The sequence below is a fragment of the Fulvia fulva genome, chromosome 1 (assembly GCF_020509005.1).
Source record: "Fulvia fulva chromosome 1, complete sequence".
Classification (NCBI taxonomy): Eukaryota; Fungi; Ascomycota; class Dothideomycetes; order Mycosphaerellales; family Mycosphaerellaceae; genus Fulvia; species Fulvia fulva.
Window position 1 is genome coordinate 2,349,279 of NC_063012.1, and position 21,809 is coordinate 2,371,087.

At 55.1% G+C, this 21,809-nt stretch overlaps 7 protein-coding genes across 7 annotated transcripts; 4 read left to right on the forward strand and 3 right to left on the reverse strand.

Moving 5' to 3' along the window:
- Positions 1–826: 826 nt before the first annotated feature.
- CLAFUR5_00513 (uncharacterized protein) lies at positions 827–2,083 on the reverse strand (the record flags this gene model as incomplete). Its single annotated transcript, XM_047899661.1, has 1 exon — positions 827–2,083. The coding sequence occupies one exon, from the start codon at positions 2,081–2,083 to the stop codon at positions 827–829; it is 1,257 nt and encodes a 418-aa protein (XP_047756044.1).
- Positions 2,084–2,410: 327 nt separating this feature from the next.
- Positions 2,411–4,106, forward strand: CLAFUR5_00514 (uncharacterized protein; the record flags this gene model as incomplete). The annotated part of the gene is made up of 3 exons (XM_047899662.1): positions 2,411–2,465; positions 2,519–2,595; positions 2,685–4,106. The coding sequence occupies 3 exons, from the start codon at positions 2,411–2,413 to the stop codon at positions 4,104–4,106; spliced, it is 1,554 nt and encodes a 517-aa protein (XP_047757230.1).
- A 407-nt stretch (positions 4,107–4,513) lies between these two features.
- CLAFUR5_00515 (uncharacterized protein) lies at positions 4,514–6,244 on the forward strand (the record flags this gene model as incomplete). Its single annotated transcript, XM_047899663.1, has 1 exon — positions 4,514–6,244. The coding sequence occupies one exon, from the start codon at positions 4,514–4,516 to the stop codon at positions 6,242–6,244; it is 1,731 nt and encodes a 576-aa protein (XP_047756055.1).
- Positions 6,245–7,383: 1,139 nt separating this feature from the next.
- On the forward strand, positions 7,384–8,300 carry CLAFUR5_00516 (Oxidoreductase BOA17; the record flags this gene model as incomplete). The annotated part of the gene is made up of 2 exons (XM_047899664.1): positions 7,384–7,667; positions 7,736–8,300. 2 exons carry the CDS (start codon positions 7,384–7,386, stop codon positions 8,298–8,300), a joined length of 849 nt encoding a protein of 282 aa, XP_047757233.1.
- Positions 8,301–8,806: 506 nt separating this feature from the next.
- CLAFUR5_00517 (uncharacterized protein) lies at positions 8,807–9,589 on the reverse strand (the record flags this gene model as incomplete). Its single annotated transcript, XM_047899665.1, has 1 exon — positions 8,807–9,589. The coding sequence occupies one exon, from the start codon at positions 9,587–9,589 to the stop codon at positions 8,807–8,809; it is 783 nt and encodes a 260-aa protein (XP_047757234.1).
- Positions 9,590–10,715: 1,126 nt separating this feature from the next.
- Positions 10,716–16,596, forward strand: CLAFUR5_00518 (Pyrrolocin cluster transcription factor fsdR; the record flags this gene model as incomplete). Its single annotated transcript, XM_047899666.1, has 5 exons — positions 10,716–13,223; positions 13,643–13,771; positions 14,339–15,106; positions 15,159–15,422; positions 15,472–16,596. 5 exons carry the CDS (start codon positions 10,716–10,718, stop codon positions 16,594–16,596), a joined length of 4,794 nt encoding a protein of 1,597 aa, XP_047755868.1.
- Positions 16,597–16,690: 94 nt separating this feature from the next.
- On the reverse strand, positions 16,691–21,550 carry CLAFUR5_00519 (Kinesin-like protein; the record flags this gene model as incomplete). The annotated part of the gene is made up of 1 exon (XM_047899667.1): positions 16,691–21,550. The coding sequence occupies one exon, from the start codon at positions 21,548–21,550 to the stop codon at positions 16,691–16,693; it is 4,860 nt and encodes a 1,619-aa protein (XP_047755869.1).
- Positions 21,551–21,809: the final 259 nt, after the last annotated feature.

Consider the following 21,809-nt stretch of genomic DNA (forward strand, 5'->3'; position numbering starts at 1 on the left):
CAATCGATCTTGCCAAGATAGTCAGCGCGGTGCGGTGCCGCACCCTCACTACAAGATTGACTTCTAGTGGAGGAGAATGCAAGGCCCATGCAGCATCGCAGCATATTGCTGTAACACTGCACCATCTCACCAAGATCAACTGTTGATGCGTAAGCCTTCAAGGTATCATATATACCTTCACAGAGTCTCGAATCTGGCAGAAGGCACGGGTCCCTGGTTGTGCGTTGCGCCTTCCGATGTGCATGTTCTAAGGGGTCCCGATGACGGCGGAAACTTGTGGTCAAGTTATGTTATCATGGCCGTAAACGAAGCACGTAGCCAATCTGTACAAGAGACACGCTACTCTTGAGTTACGGCGCTGTACTTCGATATCTTGGTCCACTGTTCTCGTTGTGGAGCGTATCGCTACGACGCGGCAATTACCTCGACCATATTTGCCTACGTGCTATGATGGAGATCAACCACTCGTGTTCGAGCCGGCTTACTTGAGGCTTGTTCCGGAAGCGCTTCAGTAGCATGGTCGATTGTGACTCTCCGGGAGCAAGGCGGCACGGTGAGCGCGACAGCTCGGTTCGTGCTCGCGATTCCTACGCGATCAGAGGTACTCTTACAGTTGACTCGTGGTAGACTGTAGTAGCGGGACGGTCATGGAAGAGCGGTGATATGTGGCTCCGCACAAGAAAGACCCCACAGCCTGGTCGCTGCTGGACCTGTGGGGAGCGTCGTGGCGCTTCGAGCGTGCGCAGACATTCTTTGCAGCCTTACGGCACTCCAAAGACTGCATCTTGCGCTTGGATATGGGCTGCTTGTCCTGGCTGTCGAAGACTTACTCCATGCCTTCCATCAAGCTGACCTTGTCCAATACCATGCCCCTCACACCGACCCACTCTCTCAGACTCTCCCAGTCTTCGCCTTCCTCTTCACCCCTCTTCTCGACTTCTCTGAAACCCCATGCGCCAGCCACTTTGTCAATGGCTGCCCGCTCCTCCTCTCTGATCCATCTCTCCCACAATGGCACGCCACTTGCCCATGTCACTCGGTCCATCTGATCATTTGCGGTGGTTACCGCCACGTAGCCGACCATGCTGACTGCACCCACATAAGTCATGATGCCGGCGAATGCAATACCAGTGGCTGTGCTCGGGTCCATTGTTTGCTGTAGTGATGAGAATGACGAGGAGAGTGTATAGGCTGCCGCAGGAGCCAGACCGAGACCTGCCATGGGGATTGCCGCTTGACGAAGAGTTTTGGCTTTCTTGAACGCAGCTGTACTGAATGAAGTGGTAATGACATCTATCGCCAATGGCAAGTTGTGCGACTTTATTGCCGCATCCAGAGCGACGTTGGCAGTCTTGGAGTCGATGGCGGCATTTACCTTATCGGGCGAAGCAGCTGTGTACTCGACTTCATTGGCACTCTTGGACGTCGGTACGGGCTTACGGGCATAGAGATCGAAAAGGTCCGGAAAGCTCGAAGGCTGCTCCAAGAGGCTTTGCAATTCCACATAGGCCTTCAATATCGCCGGAGCGATGAACACATCAGGATGTCGTACGATCTCCTGCGCCTTCTCGCTGATCAAGTCGAGAATGCTTACTTTTGATATGTATGTGGGATGCTGCCGGGCATTGACACTCCCTAGAAGTGCTGATGTCGCTGTCTCTTGCTGGGCCTTTGCTGAAATTTTCGGCTTCAGCACACCTTCAGGCCCTTTCTCATCCAGTACGACTTTTGCCAGAGCCTCAAGCTGTTCCAGGACATATAGCACTCTCTGTTCCGACGGCAGCTTGCCACCCTCAGGCTTCAACACGGATGATGCCAGCTGCTGTATGCGACTGTGTGCGGCATTGAGATCGAGTGACTGGGTGGCAGCTGGTCGATGAGCTCCGGTGGCCAGGCGTCTGATCTGCTGTATGCGGGCGGTCTGCGATGTGTGTGCTGTACTCCGAGGTGTCGTAGGGAATGTCGCCAAGGTTCTCCTGGCAGTCTGTGCGATTGGCGCGAGCTGCTGGAGCTTCGAAGCATTCTTCGGCTGTCGCAGGACTGAGAGACAGTCCTGGCAGACTGCCATTCTTCTGAGCTCCATCGTGTGTGGTCGTCGGTTGTTTGTCACCAGTGCAACGGACGTGGTTGGCAGTGTTCACGCTTCCAGCTTGCTCCACAGTCGGAGTTCGGCAGAGCAGCGCATGTGGCTGACAGGGCTGAGTACATGTACGTCTGCGGTTACGACATGCGCCAAGCATATCAGGTACCCATCGCAAAGGACCGTCCATTGCACATTCTGCACACCTTCCATGCGCTTGGTGCGTTACATACACTGCGCTACTTGCCGTACACGTACGATAAAGCCCAGCCTCACCTGAACCGTTGGGCATATCCATAACACACCAACGACCGGGCACAAGGCGCAACCATGCCTGGACCACCTCCTCCACCACCTCCGCCGCCCATGCCGGGAGCAGCAGGAGGTATGTGAAAGCTGCATAGAGAAGGCAGATGTGGTGTGTCTAACTTCTAGCAGGTCCACCTCCGCCTCCACCGATGCCACCGCCAGGCAACCTACCCTCGAGACCGGCTGCGAAGGAAGTGAAAGGAAGAGTACGTTCACGCTCTGGCTGAGAAGCGTCCTGGGACTCGATTTGGGTGTACGAGGAGTTGGAACTGTATGCTGACGTAATGCCGCACAGGGAGCACTTTTGGGCGACATCGAGAAGGGCGCGCGACTTAAGAAAGTAACGCATATCAACGACAGATCGGCGCCCATAGTCGAGAAGCCTAAAGACTCGGGAGGTGCGCCAACAGGAGGAGCACCGCCTATTCCAGGAGGCTTGAGACCGCCCGCACCACCTGGCACAAATAGAGCTCGAAGCAACAGCGATCAGCCAAGCAACGCAGCAGCAGGAGGAGGAATGGATGCAGCACCGCAACTGGGAGGGTTGTTCGCAGGAGGGATGCCGAAACTGAAGAAGGCAAGTGGAGGCATAAACATGTACGATTCAGATCCGGAGACAAACACGAAGAAGAGCCCTCCGCGAGCAGCAGCCCCGCCGATACCCAATGGCACAGCACCCGCGCGACCTGGCGGAGCACCGCCGCCATTACCTCCCAGTGCGGCGCCGGCAATACCCTCGGTGGCTGCGTTGAGAAACAACTTAAGGCCTTCAAGTACGCATTCGTTACCCGAGGCCGCGATACACAAGCCCAAGCCACCACCACCCATAGGAAAGAAACCACCCATCCCACCACCAGCGTCGCGAAAACCATCTGGTTTGAGTTCAGCTTCAACCACCAACCTCAACCCGCCTTCAGCGCCTCCACCACGACCTTCCTCAAGTCCTTCGCCTTCAGGACTTCCACCACCACCACCCTTACCTCAAAGTGCACCTAAACCACCTCCAGCTCCGATATCGAGAACAGCTCCCACGCCTCCTGCGGCCGTAGCACCTCCTCCACCTCCAACACCACAATCACGTATCACGAAAGTACAGGATGACGATGAGTACGATCCATACCGATATGACAGCAGCTCATCGCGAGGAGCGCCCGCGGCTCCTCCTCTGCCACCTTCGCAAACAAATGGGCACAAGGAACCATCTCTAGCGCAACAGGCAGCGCTCAATGCATTCGGCATGAACAGAGCCAACTCACCAGCATCACATCCCCCGCCTCCTCCACCTGGATCTGCTCCATCGAGGCCGAACACTTCTTCAGGCCCGCCCGCTCCACCTCCACCACCTCCCATGAGCAGGAACAACACCCAACCGCCTGCCCCACCACCACCGCCCACACCCAAGGCGAGCACACCTGGTGGGATACCTTCAGCGGGCGGCAAGAGTCTTGGTCAAGTCAGCCAGTCCACAACAGATCTACCAACTCGAATGCCCACCATGGACGCTTCAGCTTACACGCTCACGAACGGACGATCGAGAGCAGATTCGGCGCCGAAGGGCCAGTCGGGTGGTGGAGGCAGATACATTGTGCAGGATTTGAGGTGGAAGTTCCAGAGTGATGATACACTACCGAAGCCACGAGACTTCACTGGTGGGCCCAAGAGGTACCGCGCTGGGAGAGGGAGCAGTGTGCCACTCGACTTGAGCTCGTTTGAATAGAGACAAGCGGGCAAAATGTTGTGTAGCGTTCTAGCGGGCGCCTTGTCATGAGTAGTGAAGCAGCTTTGATTCGAGCATTGTATAGAGTGATATCCTGACAGGGAGCATTTTCTATTGACTCTCACATTTCACCATAGGCTGTGGTGTTGCGCTGTTCACGATCACAAGGAGTCAAGTCCGCGACTGAGACCCTGGATTGGGCAGCATCAAGCCAAGCGCATCAGCTTTATTGACGGAGCCACCGTGGACTGCACTTGTCCTCGACTCTCCTTTTAGGCGGCCATTTGAGCACAACATCCTCCACGGTACAAATTCGCTTGGACCTTCGCCACTTGACATACACCACCGGATCACTGCAACGCCCTCACGCTTCCTCACGTCGCACGATCCACGAGCAACCCGCGACCATGTCCCGTCGACCAGCGGGCCCAGACAAGGCGGAGCAGAACCGGGCAACACTGAAGCAACTGGTCAAGCTCGAAGCGAACAAGACATGCTCTGATTGCAAGCGCAACAAGCATCCGCGATGGGCGAGCTGGAACCTTGGCGTCTTCATCTGCATCCGATGTTCTGGCATTCACCGCGGCATGGGCACTCACATCTCGAGAGTGAAGTCGGTCGACCTGGACTCGTGGACGGACGAGCAGATGCAGAGCATGATCAAGTGGGGCAACGCAAGAGCGAACAGATACTGGGAACACAAGCTGGCAGAAGGACACGTACCGAACGAAGCGAAGATTGAGAACTTCATTCGGACGAAGTATGACAGCAAGCGGTGGGTCATGGATGGGCCTATGCCGCACCCGAGCACCCTGGACGATGGGAACGACGACGATGTGCCGTTGAATGTGGTGCAAGAGAAGGTCAGGGAGAGAGAGCAAAGTGCCAGCATACGGAATGGCAGTGGGTCGGGAATCGTGGCTCCTCCAACAAGAGCACCACAGATGGATCTATTTGGAGACGATCCTACACCTCAGCCTGCACGACCGAGCACGACCGAGCCTTCGGTCAGTAGACCTGGACCACCTAAAGCAGCTGCAGCCGCACCCAAGCAGACCAAGCCCGGCGAGAGCTTACTTGGCTTGGACTTCTTTGGCGGAACACAATCAGCACCGCCGGCAAGACCGTCGAGCACAGGTCCAAGCACTCCTGGAGGCGCGCCCGAGCGATCGAACCTCAAGCAGTCAATCTTGTCACTCTATGCATCAAAGCCAGCCGCGCCTCCCTCGCAGCCTACTGCCAATGCCTTCTCCGGGATGCAATCGCCGCCCCTCGCATCGCCGACGCAGCAGCAATCCAATGCGCAAGCATTGGGTGGTCTAGGAGATGCTTTCGGTTCGCTATCATTTGGTGCACCAGCCGCTCAGCAAAAGCCAACCCCATTCTCCAACTTCGCACCTCCAAGTGGCCACTCAAGACAAGCATCCCAAGTGAAATCTCCACCACCATTATCAGGCGGCGGCTTTTTCGACGCTAAGCCTGCACCACCGCCAAAGCAGATCTCGCCTCCAGTACAGCAGCCCACAACACGACAACCGAGCAACAGCTTCGGGGCAGACTTCGGCGACTTCTCCTCTGCACCATCAACAGCATCCGCAAAGAGCCCTCCTGCTGCGAGCAGCTCAATGGGCGACCTGTTCGACATGTCAGCTCCAACACCCGCATCAAAGCCTGCCGCCCAGCCAAAGGCCGCCCAGCCGCCACCAATAAACTACTCTCCGTTCAACCTCTCCCAACCTTCGCCAGCTCCAGCACCGGTACCAAAGGCAGCACCGACGACCTCAAGCTTCGCCATGAGCGGCAGCGATGTATGGGGCTCGAACGATGCTTGGGCAACACCAGATCCCGCACCAGTAGCTGCGAAGCCCGCGCCACCGCAAGCAGCCACCTCGCCTTCCACGTTCAAGTCAGCTCCTGCTCCAGCAATGACCAGCGTCCAAACGCCATTCGACTCTGGCTGGGGTGACCCAGAGCCGGCCAAGCCTGCTGTGTCCACCAGCGCAAGTGGCTTCTCCGTACAGCAGGATGAAGAATTTGGTGGCTGGAGCCACGCTAGTCCTGTTGCTACCACTTCTGGTCCTAAGCAGGGCGGTGTCGGTGGCAATCAGGATGATCTGTTTGGGAACGTATGGGGTTAGGAGCTAGGCGCTTTTGCTGAGCGGAGGTGTGGATAGAAGGGACTATAGCACTTCAGGGTAGAGACGGTAGCATAGCGTGAAGAATGGATATGAGCTGATGCTGCATGCAGACTACAAAGGTAGAACCCCAATATCGCCATCGCAAAGTGCTCTCGGTAGCATTGACGCTGTACATACAGCGGAAGCAAGCTGCGCGCCACACGTTCGCCAGCCTCCGTCGCCTGCTGGGGCTCTCGGCATCGCCGACGTGAGAATATTGAACATGTGCGAGGCCCAGGCAAGCGATCAAGTGGTCGAGGAGTCCTCTCTTGATGCTTCTGCTTCATGGGATTCCGAGCAAATCGACTACTACATAGCGCAAGGCCGAAGCAGGGACCCTCGACACAACAGGTGGCCGCCCATCTATTCCAGCAGGGCAATGGCGAATCACTTGCGTAGCACCAGAACATGTCCCCTCTCGACTTTACTCACAGGATCGAGGGTACTCGGAACACTTTCCAAGCATTGGCATCGACATCTTGCTTCAGGGAATCCTGACGCAAGAGGTGCAAACTGGAGAACACCACGAGCTTGGCTGCATTCTTCGTAAGCACGGCCAGCTGTTGATGTACAGTGAGCTCCGAGCTACGCATGTAGTTTGTAGATACAACAGCACGAAAGCAGCATAGCGAATATCCGCAACGCAGAAGCATCGAAAAGCGCGCTTCTTTTCGAAAGTATACAGCTCGTCTGAGGAGCTTCGGGCGCTTTGAGCTAGTCATATTCGCTATTAGTTTTGGAGTGAGGCGGCCATCGCTAGAGATTGGTTCCGTTGAGCTCTCCGCTTGGCGCATAGCTGGCGCGCGGTGCATGCGGCCGAGTTGCATAGAAACCGTTGGAGCTAGCGAAGCAGATCTCGAGGAACTGCGGACATAAAGCGAGGGTACGACCAACTTCACTGCATGCAAACGCCGTGAAGCTGACTACGTGGTCGCAGCGCGAGGCATATAAGACAGGCCCATTACCTCGCAGTTCACTCCAATTTCGAAGACACGTTCTGAGCTCGAGCGTCTTCACATTCGCACAGAACCTCGTCCGAAGATAGAGACACCTGACTTCCATTGACTTGCACTCGACTCCCACCTACAGATCAACACACCATGGCACCGCTCGTCTTCTTCATCGGCGCAGCATCAAGCGGCTTCGGCAACGGCATCGCAGAAGAAGCCTTGTCGCGCGGCCACAAAGTCATCGCAACCGCCCGCAATGCCTCCAAAATCGCACATCTCAAGGAGAAGGGCGCTGTCACCATGAACCTCGACGTCACCCACTCACTCGATGAGCTCAAGGCGGCTGTCGCCGACGCTCACAAAGTCTACGGCAGAATCGACATTCTTGTCAATGCTGCCGGGTACATTTTGGAAGGCGCCATTGAGGAGGCGAGGTATATATCTTGTGTCTTACCGAGCAGCTTGACGAGGAATACAGGCCTGTACTGACCAAGACCTCCAGTCCAAAAGAAACCCTCGACTCCTTCAACACCAACGTCTTCGGCGTCCTAAATCTCACCCGCGCCGTCCTCCCCTACATGCGCACACAACGCTCCGGCACCATCGCGCAATTCGGCTCCGTGGGCTCCTGGCGCGGCTTCGCCGGCGGCGGCCTCTACGTCGCCACAAAATGGGCCATCAGCGGCCTGACCGAATCCCTCCGCCTCGAAGTGGCCCCCTTCGGCATCGACGTCGTCTGCATCGAGCCCGGCTACTTCCGCACCGGCTTCCTGAACCTCGGCGCGAGATTCTTCACGGAGGAACGTATTCAGGATTATGATGAGACGACGGTGGGGGAAGTCAGGAGGATGCTGACTAGTGCGGATAATTCGCAGCCGGGGAATCCGGAGAAGGGGTGTAGGGTTTGTGTGGACGTGTTGACGAGGGACGGGGGAAGGGAGGTGCCGGTTAGGTTGGTGTTGGGGAGTGATGCGACGGAGGCGATTAGGGGGAAGTGTGAGGAGACTTTGACGTTGTTGGGGGAGTGGGAGGGGGTCAGTCGTAGTACGGATTTTGAGAAGGAGTGATTGGGTTTGATAGGTCGTTGGTGATGGTGAGGTATGAGAGGTGTAACACTAGACACTGTACTGTAGTATCGAACGTCCTACACAAGCTCATGATCCTTGCGAGTCAATATGGTTCGCGTGGATACCACCGCCAAGGCCCCAAAGCTGTCATGAGGTATATATATCATCAGAACTTGTGTCTCTGCAGCGGTCAGTGATGGTCTAGTGGTATAGCTGATGAGTATCCATGTTGGATGCTCGATGCACTTCGAGCCTTACTCCTGGCAGTTCAGGCATACTATTGGCCTGATCCTCCCGTCAGGCCGGCTCTCGATCACTGCTGGACCATTGCTGACTCGCTTTTTGCCATTCATGAGAGACACTTGTAACCGCACTGGATGGCCAAGACGGCGAAGTGCGCGGCGAGACGACATGGCTTGTCTGTATCAGGAAGGGTATGAGCTCCAAATGAGCTGCTTGCCGGTCATATTCTCCAAATAGCTTATTGCGTGTACATAGTACTATAATCACTCTGCACTGGCCGGCGCAGCAGGGGTTTTCTCGATTCTAGTCTTTCCCTGAGGAGTGTCTCCTTCGCCACATGAGGACTGATACATCTCAATCTCTGCGCCGAGAGTCATGGTCCTCTGACGCCTCGTCTTGAGCTCCTTTAGAGTATGCTGCAGTTGCTTCTTCTCTTGCTTCAAAGGTCCGGTTTGTGAATCCTTGTGCTTGGAGTTTGTGAGCAGTTCGCCATCCATGTCGTCGAGTTCATCCAGTTCGTCCTCATCGACTTCGTCCTCATCGAGATCATCCCAGTCGCCGTTGTCCTCATCGATAGCACCCTCGTCAATCGTGTCCTCATGCACAGCTTCCTCGAGGTCGCTCCTTTTGCCATTCGGTTTGAGCTGCGTCATGAGCTCCATTATGAGCTCTTTGTCCTTCTTCTTAGCGTTCCAGTACTTGTTCAGAAGATCGAAATCTATGCTGTATGGGTCGGCGTTGGTGGGGAAATCATAGCCGCCAGGGAGTGGAGGACAGTGTGCGTGGTAGTGTGATTTCTCCTGTTGAACGCTGTAGACAGCTGAGCGTACCCGGGCCTCTGAATCGACCACCAGTTTCTCTTGAAATTCGATTTTCTCGAAGAGCTTGTCGATAGTGTGATTTAGACCTGAGACGCTGTCGCCGAGAGAGTTTTTGGAGGCCATTTCGGTGACACCGCTCCCGACTTGATCGTGGAGTGGTCTAGGGTGAGTCGAGGAGGTCAGCGCGAGAAGGCCGAAGGCCAGCATGCCGGCAAAGTTCTTCATCGTCTTGTAAGCTGTGTGGTATGAGCTGGCTCGTTAGATTGGAAGAAGGTACGTGGTCAGGCGGAGCGATATTTATGAAGCCTCCAGGACATCTTCCGAAGATTCTGACGATCTAACTTGGAGGACAGCAGCCTGGTTGAGATTAATAGTAGAGTTTTCTGCATTTTTCCCTCGTCACATGAAAACGAGCCGTCAGATACAGCGACTGCGTTGCTGCTGACTGATGAAGGGCCAAGAGAAAGTTGAGGACCAGGTGGAGCTGGCATTCCCATAGTCAAGGTCCAAGCTACATGTACCAACTGCCTTCTCAGAACACTACGGGGCCAATGCACCAGAGAGAGCATTCTGGCTCGCGACAAGGTCAGTGAGGATGACGCTTTGTGTAGGTCGCTGTTACACTGCTGCTGCTCGGGTATGTGTAGCTTCGACCCCGACGTTGGCCTGCCGTTGGGGATCATCGTCATCCAAACAGAAGTTCTTCATCTCGTGTCGCTGCAGGATGATATCTTTCTAGCCCATGGAGATAACGGACTTAAGCTGTGAGAGGGACGTGCGCAGGATGATGCCTTCCTCTGCGAACAGTCAGAGTGCTGACCGATCAAGTACATCCCTGTCGCTTTATCGGAGGTCGTTGAGTCACTGCCTGCCGCGGCACAGCGAGATCTTGCCATTCGTGGACTGTGTGGTGTGGAAGCGACATGTAGGCTGTAGCGATCTCATCCCTGGTCCGCTAGCGCGTCATCGCATTGCAGGGCCCCAAAGGCCCCTCTGCGACAAAGTGCTTCAATCAGCAGCCAAGAAACAACGACACCACTTTCTGCCTGCTGTCACCCAAATTCTGTGCTTCCTATATACCATTATTGACTGTGAAGGACGGCGCGATCCAGGGAATAGCGGACTTCAGCCCCTGCACCACCGCCTATCCGCACTTTCCACTAATCGCATCCCACCACCACCACCAGACCGCAAGAGCGACCACTGCTTCAGGCCACGAACCGCCCCTTACCTCCCCGACAACGAAAGCGCTGCATCGCTGAAAGACGACGAGTCGCTGCGGCGACACAGCAACTGCTTCTACAGCGCACCTGGCGCATAGCTGGACTATCTCTTTGCAAATCTGCCCGCGATGGCACCCAGTCCTACCCAACCAACACCCCCTTCGTCCACTTCTTCCACCAACGGAGCCTCGCCCGATGGTCAGCCATATCGCGTTGTAAGGAAGCGCAACAGGATACCGCTGTCATGTGCGCCGTGCAGGCATCGCAAGTTGAAGTGCAATCGTGGTCACCCGTGCGATAACTGTTCGAAACGAGGAGACACTGCTGCCTGTAGTTATGCGACACCCGGGAACCGCAAGAAGGCTGGCGCGAACGGCGCGAATCAGTCACCGGACGATATGCAGGAACGAATCGACAGGCTCGAGGGTCTGGTACTGTCGCTGATGACTAGTGGAGCACAACCGGGTGGAACGGCTGCTGCGCAAGCTGCCATCAGCAGCAGTCGCAGTAACAGCCTCAGCAATGCATCTGAACTCAGATTAGATGCGGCGGTCGCAGACATGATACCTGAAGAGGGAGAGCCTAGAGAGGACGAAAGCGAGGTTGAACACATCTCACGCGGCATTGGCATAATGAAGATGCAGGATGGCAAAGCTGTTTACGCATCAGATGCTCACTGGTACGCTATCCTTGGCGAGATTGCGGAAGTCAAGAATTATTTCAATAGCCACAAAGAGGATTACAAGAACCACATGGCCAAGGTCCAGGCTGCCAAGGCAGACGAGAGTCCGGGCACCGCCTTTCTCCTGCAAGGACCGGCAGCAAAGGACAAATCCGAGCTTCTGGCCGCGTTCCCATCGAAAGCAGATGCTGATAGACTCATTGCGCGATACTTCAATGCATATGACCCTTCTGTGCACATAATCCATGGTCCCTCGTTTCAGAAACAGTATGATAAGCATTGGCTCAACCCCGAAGACACCTCTGTCATCTGGCTCGGCATGTGCTTTGCCATGATGACTCTGGCACTACAATCATACCATAGAGCTGGTGATGAACCACCAGAGTATCGAGGCCGATCGCTGGAGGTGTCACATCAGCATCGGAGACTTACCGCACAGTGCCTGCTGCTTGGAGACATAACACAGCCCAATCCGCAGACCTTGGAGACTCTGGTATTACACGTGCAAGCCGAGTGTGGACGAAGCAGAGATGCTGAGCCCGGCGTGCTGTTGATGACGGGTCTCTGCGTGAGACTAGCCATGCGCATGGGATACCATAGAGACCCAGCACCCCATCCGGCCATCAGTCCGTTCCAAGGTGAAATACGGCGACGTGTATGGACCTTCGTGCGACAATGCGATCTGCTGATTTCCTTCCAATTTGGTCTACCCGCAATGATCAGGACCGACCACATTGATACTGAGATGCCACGTAATCTCTACGACGATGAGCTTTACGAGGGGATGAAATCACTGCCACCTTCGCGGCCAGCGTTCGAAGCAACGCCAATGTCGTATATGATTACGAAAGCGAGAATGACATTCCTGTTCGGCCGCATCGTCGAGCGTGCGCAGTCGGTCACGAACCCGCCTACATACGAAGAAACTCTCAAGTTCGATGCTGAGCTCAGAGAGATGCGGTCACAACATCCGCCGTTACTACAAATGCGCTCGTTCCAAGAATCGGCAAGAGACCCTGCGAACCTCATTATGCAGCGGCTTGGGCTGGAAATGGTCTACCTGCGTTCACTGTTCGTACTGCATAGGCGCTTCATCTCCAGAGGTCGAGAGAACCCCAGATATGCATACTCAAGGAGAACTTGTCTTGACGCCTCTATGGAACTGTTGAATCATCAAGCCACTCTGCACCGTGAGTCTCAGCCTGGAGGTCGTCTGAGGTCGGTGAAGTGGTACATCTCTTCGTTGACAACTCATGACTTCCTACTTGCCGCGATGCTGGTGTGTCTGGACCTGTATCACACCGCCGAGGCCGAGCGAACGGGACGGAAGACCAACCTTCCCAACTCTCCGCTCATGCCTGATACATACGATGAAGGCCGACGAGAGCAGATGATGCAAGCAGTTGAGCACTGCATCATCATCTGGGAGTCGGTTCGTGATCAGAGCATGGAAGCTTACAAGGCGTCTGTGACTCTGCGCGTGATGGTTGAAAAGCTGAAAGCACATCAAGGCGGCCAAAAAGCGCCCACTCCCTACCCACAGCAGCAGCCAGGACTTTCCTACCAGCGAGCACCGAACTTCGGCATGTTTCCCAACGGCAATGTGTCGGATGTGAACACGGACGATTTGCCCCCGGAGCAGTCAGCGGCGATGACCCTGGGCATGCTTTCCTCTGGCGGTATGTCGCCAGGACCGAACTTCGGGTTGAATATGCAGCAGATGACTTCCGCGCCCGAGAAGCAGTCCTATCCGGCAAGCATGGCGGCATTGCTCAACGACCCAATGACCGAGACGACTGAGAGGACAGGATATACACCACAGTACTCCGGACCAGATACCAACTCCACCAACGCCAACGGTATCGCAGGTGCCGCCAGTCCCATGAGCCAGATGCTTGGACAGAGCGGCAACTTCATGGGGATGGATGGCTTAGGTGGGGCAGACATTGACTGGGTAAGTCGAACAGTAGCAATTTTCATGGAGGATATACAGTCGTCGTGGCCGGGCTAGCGGGGTCTCAAAGTTGCTCAGTCATTTTGTACACGCGACAGCTCGCACGACAGCAGACCACTATATGGTCGCGTTGAGAGACGCTGTCTGAGCTTTAGCAGTGCTTCAAAGTTGCAGAGTCGATTTGTACACGCGACAGCTCGCATGGCAGCAGATCACTTTGTGATCGCGTTGAGAGACGCTGTCTGAGCTCTGGCAGTGCTTCGAAGTTGCTGAGTCGGTTTGTACACGCGACAGCTCGCATGACTGCAGACCACTACATGCTCGTACTGAGAGACGCTGTTGGCTCTGCCACGGTTATATAGCTCTTCCCTCCGATGCAATGTACCATCAATGAACACAGATACTGACTGCTTCGACAGGGCGCGTGGGATTCATACATTCAAGGCACAAACACCAGTGGCATAGACGCTTCGCAGATGTGGCCTTTGAACCTAGATCTGGCAATGGACACCGGTGCTCAGCAGGGTCAACAGAACGGAGGGAATGGCGTTTTTATGGGCGCTACTGCCCCAGGCGGGAACATGATGTAAGAGCAAAATGCAGGCGCAGCTCACGGATGTAGTAGTACAGTAGTATGGCAAGCACTTTCGCCTCGGGAGGTATGCGTGGTTGCCCCAAGCGCACTTTCCTAAATTCACTTGAGGCGAGAGCGTCGGGCATTAGCGTGTAAACAATGGCCTGTGCGGCGCGATTGCATATACACCCGCTTCGTGCTTCGAAAACAACATCCTCCTCCACGCACCTCCACCTCCACCACCACCACCACCACCACCACCATGGACTGCCACGCCCTCTCCTCCCTCCCCCAGTGCCGCCTCGGCTTCTTGTGCCCAGGCGCGAGCACTGCAACGCCACCTCAGTACTGTCTACCGGAACCAGACTGCTATATGATGCGCCTCGGCGGCGAGGTCTGCCACAAACCACAAGGACGCTTCGAGCCTACCATCTGCGGAAATGGCCAACACTGCCCACCAGGGGGCACAGAACAGGTGCTCATGGCTTTGGCCCGCTTCTGTTCTTTCGAAGCACCTCACGCTAACATACATCTCTTCCAGATACAGTGCGCTCGAGGCACCTTCTGCCCGCAAGGCTCGTACGAGCCTACACGATGCTCGCTGGGAGCATATTGTCCACCAGGAAGTGCGCGTCAAGTTGAGCTACTACCACTGTACCTCCTTCTCGCCCTCTACGCCATCGCCGTCCCCGCCCTGCTGTTTGTCTACATCCGCCAACGTCGAAGCGCTCGAAGCGCTGCACCAACCGAGCAAGACGTCACAATCAACTACGACCCATTCGCTGAGCTCCTACTACCCATCCGCGACCACGAGATCCGCCGCTGGGGCATCATGACTGACAACCACGAAGCCGAAAGCACATCCATGACAAATGACGACGGCACATCCATCAGCAGCACAGACGCCTCACCAGAGCAAGAGAGACTCATCGCGTCGCTCAAAAAGGCCATGGGCAACGACTCTATCGGCATGAGCTTCTCATTCAACCATCTCCGCTACATCAAGAAGGGCAAAGCCATCATCAACGGTATCACCGGATCCATTCCAGGTGGAAGCTTCGTAGGGCTTATGGGTGGCTCTGGAGCAGGAAAGTCCACTTTTGTCAACCTAATGATGGGAAGAATCCAGCCAACCACTGGATCTATCGGCATCAACGACCATTACAACATGAAAGCCTACAGAAAGCTCATCGCCTTCGTTCCACAGGACGACATCCTACTCCCTGAGCTCACTGTACGCGAGAATATCCTCCACTCTGCCCGCATTCGCCTCCCGTCAACATGGACACGTGCCGATATTGAGGAACACGTAAGTCCACAACATACATGCTGACAAGCTCTCACTGACGTTTCACGTACAGGTCAACGCCTTGATCGCCTGCCTGGGACTCACACACGTTCAGCACTCTCAAGCTGGCGATGCTGAGAAACCGATCATATCTGGCGGCCAGCGTAAACGTGTCAACATTGGCTTGGAACTGGCAGCGGCTCCGATGGCTGTTTTCGCAGATGAACCGACTTCAGGGCTCGACTCTTCCACCGCAGCCAGCATTGTGCAGTTGCTTCGCAGAATCAGCGACATCGGAATCACGGTAGTCGCCGTCGTACACCAGCCACGCGAACAGGTATGCGTTGCCACCTCCACTGCTTGTGACAAGGCTGACACCATTGTAGCTCTTCCGATCCTTTGACAAGTCCTTGCTCATGAAGAATGGAAAAATCGTCTACAGCGGTTCCACTGCAGGTGCCCAACCATGGTTCCACGACCAAGGCTATGACTTCCCGGATGGAGAAAACCCGGCCGACACGATAATGGACATCATAACTGGCGATGGTGAGCAATACTACACCGGACATGCCGCCCACAGTGATGTCGATCTCATCGACAGATGGGAGAATCGTCCAGCCACCGATGTCCGCCAGACTCGTCTCACATTCGCCACTGAGCTTCCAGCCCAACGCGGTACCTCTCGTCTGAACCAAGTTGTCTACTGCTCCTGGAGAGCATTCTTGCAGCAAAGTCGCAAGGTCTCGTCCCTGGTTTATGAGCTTCTCATTGCCACAATCGCCGGTCTCCTCATTGGCCTCGCAACAAATGGCCCACAAGGTCATCTCTTCAGAGGCGTATATCAGCAGCCCTTCTTTCCCCTATCGAGCGCTCCAGACTATACCACCGCTCCTCAGTACGCACTCCTCAGTGCTATGGCCATTGGTTTCGCTGCCGCCGCGCCAGCTGTCGCCACCTTCTCCACGGAAAAGCTCGTCTGCAGCAGAGAAGCGCGCGCCGGTCATTCGATTTCAGCCTACTACCTGGGGAAGACGCTCTCAACTATACCGCGCATCATGATGAGCAGCCTGCACTTCACAATCGCTTTGGTATTGCTCTCATACCCGCGCGCCGGCTTTGGTTGGAGCTACCTCACGATGACTGGTTACTTTTGGGCAGTGCATGGGCTATGCGGCTGCGTGGCTGTTACATTCAAGCGGGAGCACAGTGCAATGCTCGGCGCGGTATTCTGTCTGGCAGTGGGCGCGTTGTGCGGTGCATCGCCCTCACTGGCAAAGCTCGACTCCTGGCATCTGGGTGGGCTCCTCAAGGTGGTATCGCCGGGTATATGGTTTGCGGAAGCGGTCATCGGGGGCGAGCTCGCGCCAGTCGCTTACCTCTATCGCCTCGACATCGCTGCCAAGGGAATGGGATTCAACTTCTATCAGTACGCCATGGATGTGGGAATGGTGGTGGCTGTCGGTGCGGCTTACCGCGCCATCGCACTGATCCTCCTGCTTTGCTTCGCATAGGTTCTTACAATCGAGAGCATCCATAGCACGACGTGACTTTGTACTCTCGAAAGCATCCATAGCATGACGCGATAATTGAAGGGGTATCTCAATATCAAGACAAATAAGACCTATCAACAGCCCAAATCCACTCGCCACGCTCCTGATCATTCCTGCAAGCAAATAACCACGCCTTGGTGGAATAAATAGCCCATACTTCCATCCTCACGTTCGGTCGTTGCAGCAGCTTCGCTACCTCGGGATCGGCATCCAAGCGGGAGTTTGTCAAGTTTATGGCGTTCACCTCGTCGCCTTCTTTGCTGTAAAGATGTAGGTACGGTCGTCGTAGTTCCACATATGTCTTGATCCAATGCGTGCCGCTGGCGTCAGGACACAAGAGCCAGCCAGCTTTGAGGACGTTGGGAGATTTGGGACAGGCCTCGATTACGGCGGCTAGAGGAGCTGGTTCGTCGGTGGTGCCGTTGGTCTTGGTGTTGCCGTTGGTGAATGCTGCTCCGAGCTCGGGGGATTCGGTGTTGGACCGTAGTAACATGATCTCCCCAGCGGAAGAGTCCTTGGGCCACAGCTCGAGAGTCTTGCGAATGAGGGCTTGCTGGCTTTCGGTGAAAGGTGCGCTTTCGTCTTGCTGGGCCTTGACTGGTGGTGAAAGTGCTCCAAAGCCTAAGATGCCTCGTGCGGATTCGATCTCTGCCACGCGTTTCTGCCGTTTGCGGAGGTTGACGTAGTCGCGGATTAGAGAGACGCTCCTGGGCGCCCAGCTAGATAGGACCTCTTCGCCGGAGATGTATTCCCCGGTCGTGTCCATCCTCCATAGATCGCCAGCACGCTTGGCTGCGCTTGGCTTGAGGGTTACGGTATAGTTCGTGGCAGTCGAGTGCACGACACGTTGGTTGTGGAAGAACTGACCAAGCAGAGAGTTCTGGCGGAACCACGTACGAGGCCGGGTCTGCATTGCAATATCGGTAGCAAACTTCAGCGGGTGAGTGACACGCGGTGAGTGTACCTGCCATTTCAGCGTGAGCTGCACACGGTTCTTGTCGAGGGTGGGTCGATCAAGCAGCAGCGAGCCGTGAGCGCTTGAGTCCCATTGAGCCGTCAGCTTGACGTTGGTGGTGCCGTCGTCGTTGTTTCGTATCACAGGTGGGGATATCAGCGACAAGGGTACGTCTGGCTGATTGCTGTCTGAGTCGGTGACCATCCCGGTACTATCAAGCAGGCGAATAGCACAAGCCTGCAGACGGTCGACCTCTTTCCACGGTAGACTTTTACCGGAATAATGTGTCAGACCCAAGACGACCCGTCTTTGAAGGCCCTGATGCAACTGGTAGGCGCCTTGATCAAGAGTGTCGCCCTGCACGACTTCGACCGGCTGGTAATTCCCGTCCTCGTTGATTTCCAGAATCTGAGCCCGGACAAAGACATCGTGACGTTCGTCTGCGTAGTACTCGTGTTCTGGGATCCTTGAGTGATTACGCTTGTTCTTCGGTCGGATGTTGGCTGCCTTGGAAGCATCTCGCATGTCGTCCCAACTAAGGAGTTTATCGAGATGCATTGATGTCACTTCAGCGAAGATGCTGACCCTCAGACTTGCATCTTGTGGTGCTGACAGTGGAAGGCTCATGCTATGTACGCTCTCGAACCGCACAGCACTCTCGCCGAAACCTGATACCAGCGAGGTAGTTGTTGCGCCACCCTCTTCTGACACGCCGGGGATGAAGAGCTGAGCGTGCACATTCGTGCCTTCTCTCTCAGCGAAGCCGATGAGGTCGTGCATCACAACGTTGAACTTCAGAGTACTACTTGGAGCCTCCGCTGAGCTCGGCTCAAGCGACAGGTGCACGACACCAACAATGCTGCAGGTGTATGGCGAGTACACGTCCAAGGTGAAGTCTTGGACTCGACACTCAAACACCGCTGCAAGAGGAATGTCGGCATCTCCTACACGAGTGTATTGTGGCATGCAGTCTTCATCGAAAGGGTTCCCCACGTGGAAGTGCTGCATGTACTCTGGTCGGTCGAGGTATTGAAGCATTTGTCGCATGGCTCTGACCCGCTTGTGCAATTTCTCAATTGACCAGAGATGGACGACGCTGTTGCCAAAGTCGATGACCCGAATAGCGAGGCACGGTTTGATACTGTCATGGAGATTCGGATCATTGCTTTCCTCTGCCGACACGCCGTTGAGGACAAGATCATAAGACGAACCGAAAGTATGGCCAGCGTCCGCAACTGTGAACTGGAAGACAACACTGCGTTCCATCTGTTGACTCATGACCTGAGCTTCCTTGAGTGTCGAGGCATTCTTGAGCACGGCAGCGGCAAGCGCCACATATCGGTGATGTCTCCAGTGTTCCAATACGTACTTCGCCAGGTATATTTCTCGCTCGTCAAGTGCCAGCTTACCGTGGCTTTTTCGCCGAGGCTTGGGAGGTGCTTTGAGTGCACGAAGCTGACGTTCGAATGCGACCTTCTGCTCAGAGAGCAGTTTTTGCATCTGCTCCTTCATCTCCTGCAGCGAGGCTTCCATCTTCACCTTCTCTGTACGAAGCTCTTCGATTTCGAAACTTCCCTCTTCTGCATTCTGTAGCTTATGCTGATAGTCTTCTTTCTGTTTTTCGAGCTGATCCTCCATCTCATCTTTTGCCTGTTTGAGTCGTTCCTCGTCCTCGGAGTGTTGTGGCGTGGATGGAATTGTTAATGCTGTGTCTAAGCTGAAATTGTCCAGAGTACCATTGCTCAAGTACTTCTCACGCACAGGATGCGAGGACACAGACTCGGTATCAGTATCTGCTCCACTGATGTCAAAGATTCTGCTGTCCGGTCTTGCTTTGCGAACAGCACGTACGCGCTGCAAGTCTTCGAACAAGACATCAAGTTGGTCGTCTGTAAGGTCTGAGACTTTCTGATCAGGACCAAGCGAGGAAGAAATGGCTTCACGTCGTGCGAAAGCCCAATCACTGTCTTGTCCTTGAGTGCGCCAAGGTGTGGGAGATTCTGTTCCTGGACTTCCCAGTTCGCCATCGATATCAGACAAAGGGCGGCTGACACTGCTCTCGGTTCGCTCATGTCCAGCCCTACGAGACGGCGTGTCGAGTTGATCAGCTGTGATAGAATACTTCAACATGCTGCCTTGTTCGGCCCTTTCTTCACGAGCTTCTTGAGGGTGATTGAAGCGGAAGATGTGGAAGTCGCCCAGAATCACGCGATAACCGGATCGCAGCCTCTTAGGCGCCTCGATGCGGATACCGTTGACCATGATCGCAGCACCGTCTTTGGGCACAACAGTCACCACGCCATCAACATTCTCGAATGTGCAGTGATCATGCAAAATCTTTGACCCATTGAGTCGGATGTCAACCAAGCTCTGGCCGTTGGTCTCGCCTCCGCCGTCCTGTGCGTTCGTGTCCACATTGCCTACGGTTGTGGTTCCAGGTTTGAGATTGTAGACTAGACATTCGGCAAGCAGCGGATCGTCGCTCAGGTTCACCAGATGCGGCATCTTCTTCGGTGTGCTCAAGCCAACAAACCCCTTCTCGATGCTGATACCAAGTTCTTCGAGTGCAGCTTCGCGCTCTTTGTGGATCTGCTCTGTCATGGTAAGCTTCTCCTCCCACGTCTGATTGAGATCTTTGTAGAGCTTCTCTGATTGCGACAATTGCTCCTGGATTTCTGCTTTGGAGACTTTCTTCACTGTGCCATCCGCGTTTGTGAAGCTGACGATCTGCTTCTCGAGCGGCGTGTCGGCGCTGTACTGCTCTTCCGCGACACCTCCACCAGTAGCCAGCTTGGAACGTAGTTGAGACAGTTCTTCCTTTAGCTCGCGGATCATGCGAGCATTTGGATCTTCGTTGACAACAGCATGGTTCTTGATGCGCTTCGCAGAGTCTGCATACCGCAGTGTCGAAAGAGTCTCTTCGAAGTTGATGTCAGCAGGAGAGATCGCGGCAATCATGGCCGTGAGACTGTTTCCGCCTAAGCTGTCCTTGAGTAGCCAGGTCAGAACAGAGTCACGATATGGTACTTGTAGTCCTTTTGATTTTGCTTTGGCCGTGCTCATATCTGCCAGTGCTGCTATCACTCTACCAAGTGTGGACAAGGATCTGTTGATCTCAGCACCCTCCTTCAGTCTGGCTCCAGTTGCTCCGGTGCTGGTCGCTCGTTCCGAACCAGCAAGATCGACCAGACTGATTTTGGCCACCTTTTCTGTGTCCATGTTTGTCTCAACATCGTGACGCTTTTGAGTCAGGATGAGCGTGAAGACAGCATGTGATCGCGAGGATGTCTCATTCATGTTTGTCGCAGCAACAGTTCTGGCCTTGTTGCCTTCGTCCATGAGGTTGTCGATCTCGGAGAAGTTACGGACGACCAGCTTCGCCAGATCCTCAACATACGGACCGGTGGAGGGATGCTCTCGCACTTTCAAGTTGCCTTTGTTGCTAGGATTGAGCAGATCACGAACGCGCTCGTTGTAGATCTCGAGATAGGATACCTCAACAGTGGCACTCGTATTCTTGTCCTGCGACTGAAGTCCCTCGATCCGTTCGAACATGTCTCTACAGATGCGCGGTATGACACCTTCTTCCTCGCCGTAGCCCATCATGCTGTAGCTCTTGCCTGAGCCAGTCTGTCCATAGGCGAAGATGCAGTTGTTGTAGCCCTGAAACGCATTGTCGAGCAACGGTCTGCCCAGATCTGTGAAGACAGCATCCTGGCCTGCGAAGTTGGAGTCCTTGCGGTTGAAGGACCAGTATGACTTGTCGAAGGCGAACGTCTTGCTGCCCTCCAAAGCGGCCTTGACCGGTGCCTTGCTCTTCCCATCTGGCGGTGCCGGCGTGAGCACCGTCTGGCTGTCTTTCATAGACACGATGCATTTTGCCTTGCGATCGATCTCGCGCGAGTTGAAGGGCCGCACGCGCACCACGACTTTGATGTTTCCTCCACCGGCGGCCGACATGGTGGATGCGGTTGTGTTGCGATGCTGGCTGTGGCTGCTTCATGCGGGACGTGGCACCGCCACGAGGCGGCCAACTTCGTGAACTGATGTCGGCTTCGGTCGGTGTTGACCAGAAGTGCTCCCTGCTCCCCCCAGGACTGTCTCACACTCTCACTCTCTCACCCTCACACGCTTCACGGCGCGCGGTCCGCGGTCCGCTGTCCGCACCTGGCGTGCATTTGACCCCTGCGTCATCATATCATATGATGTCAAATTGGTA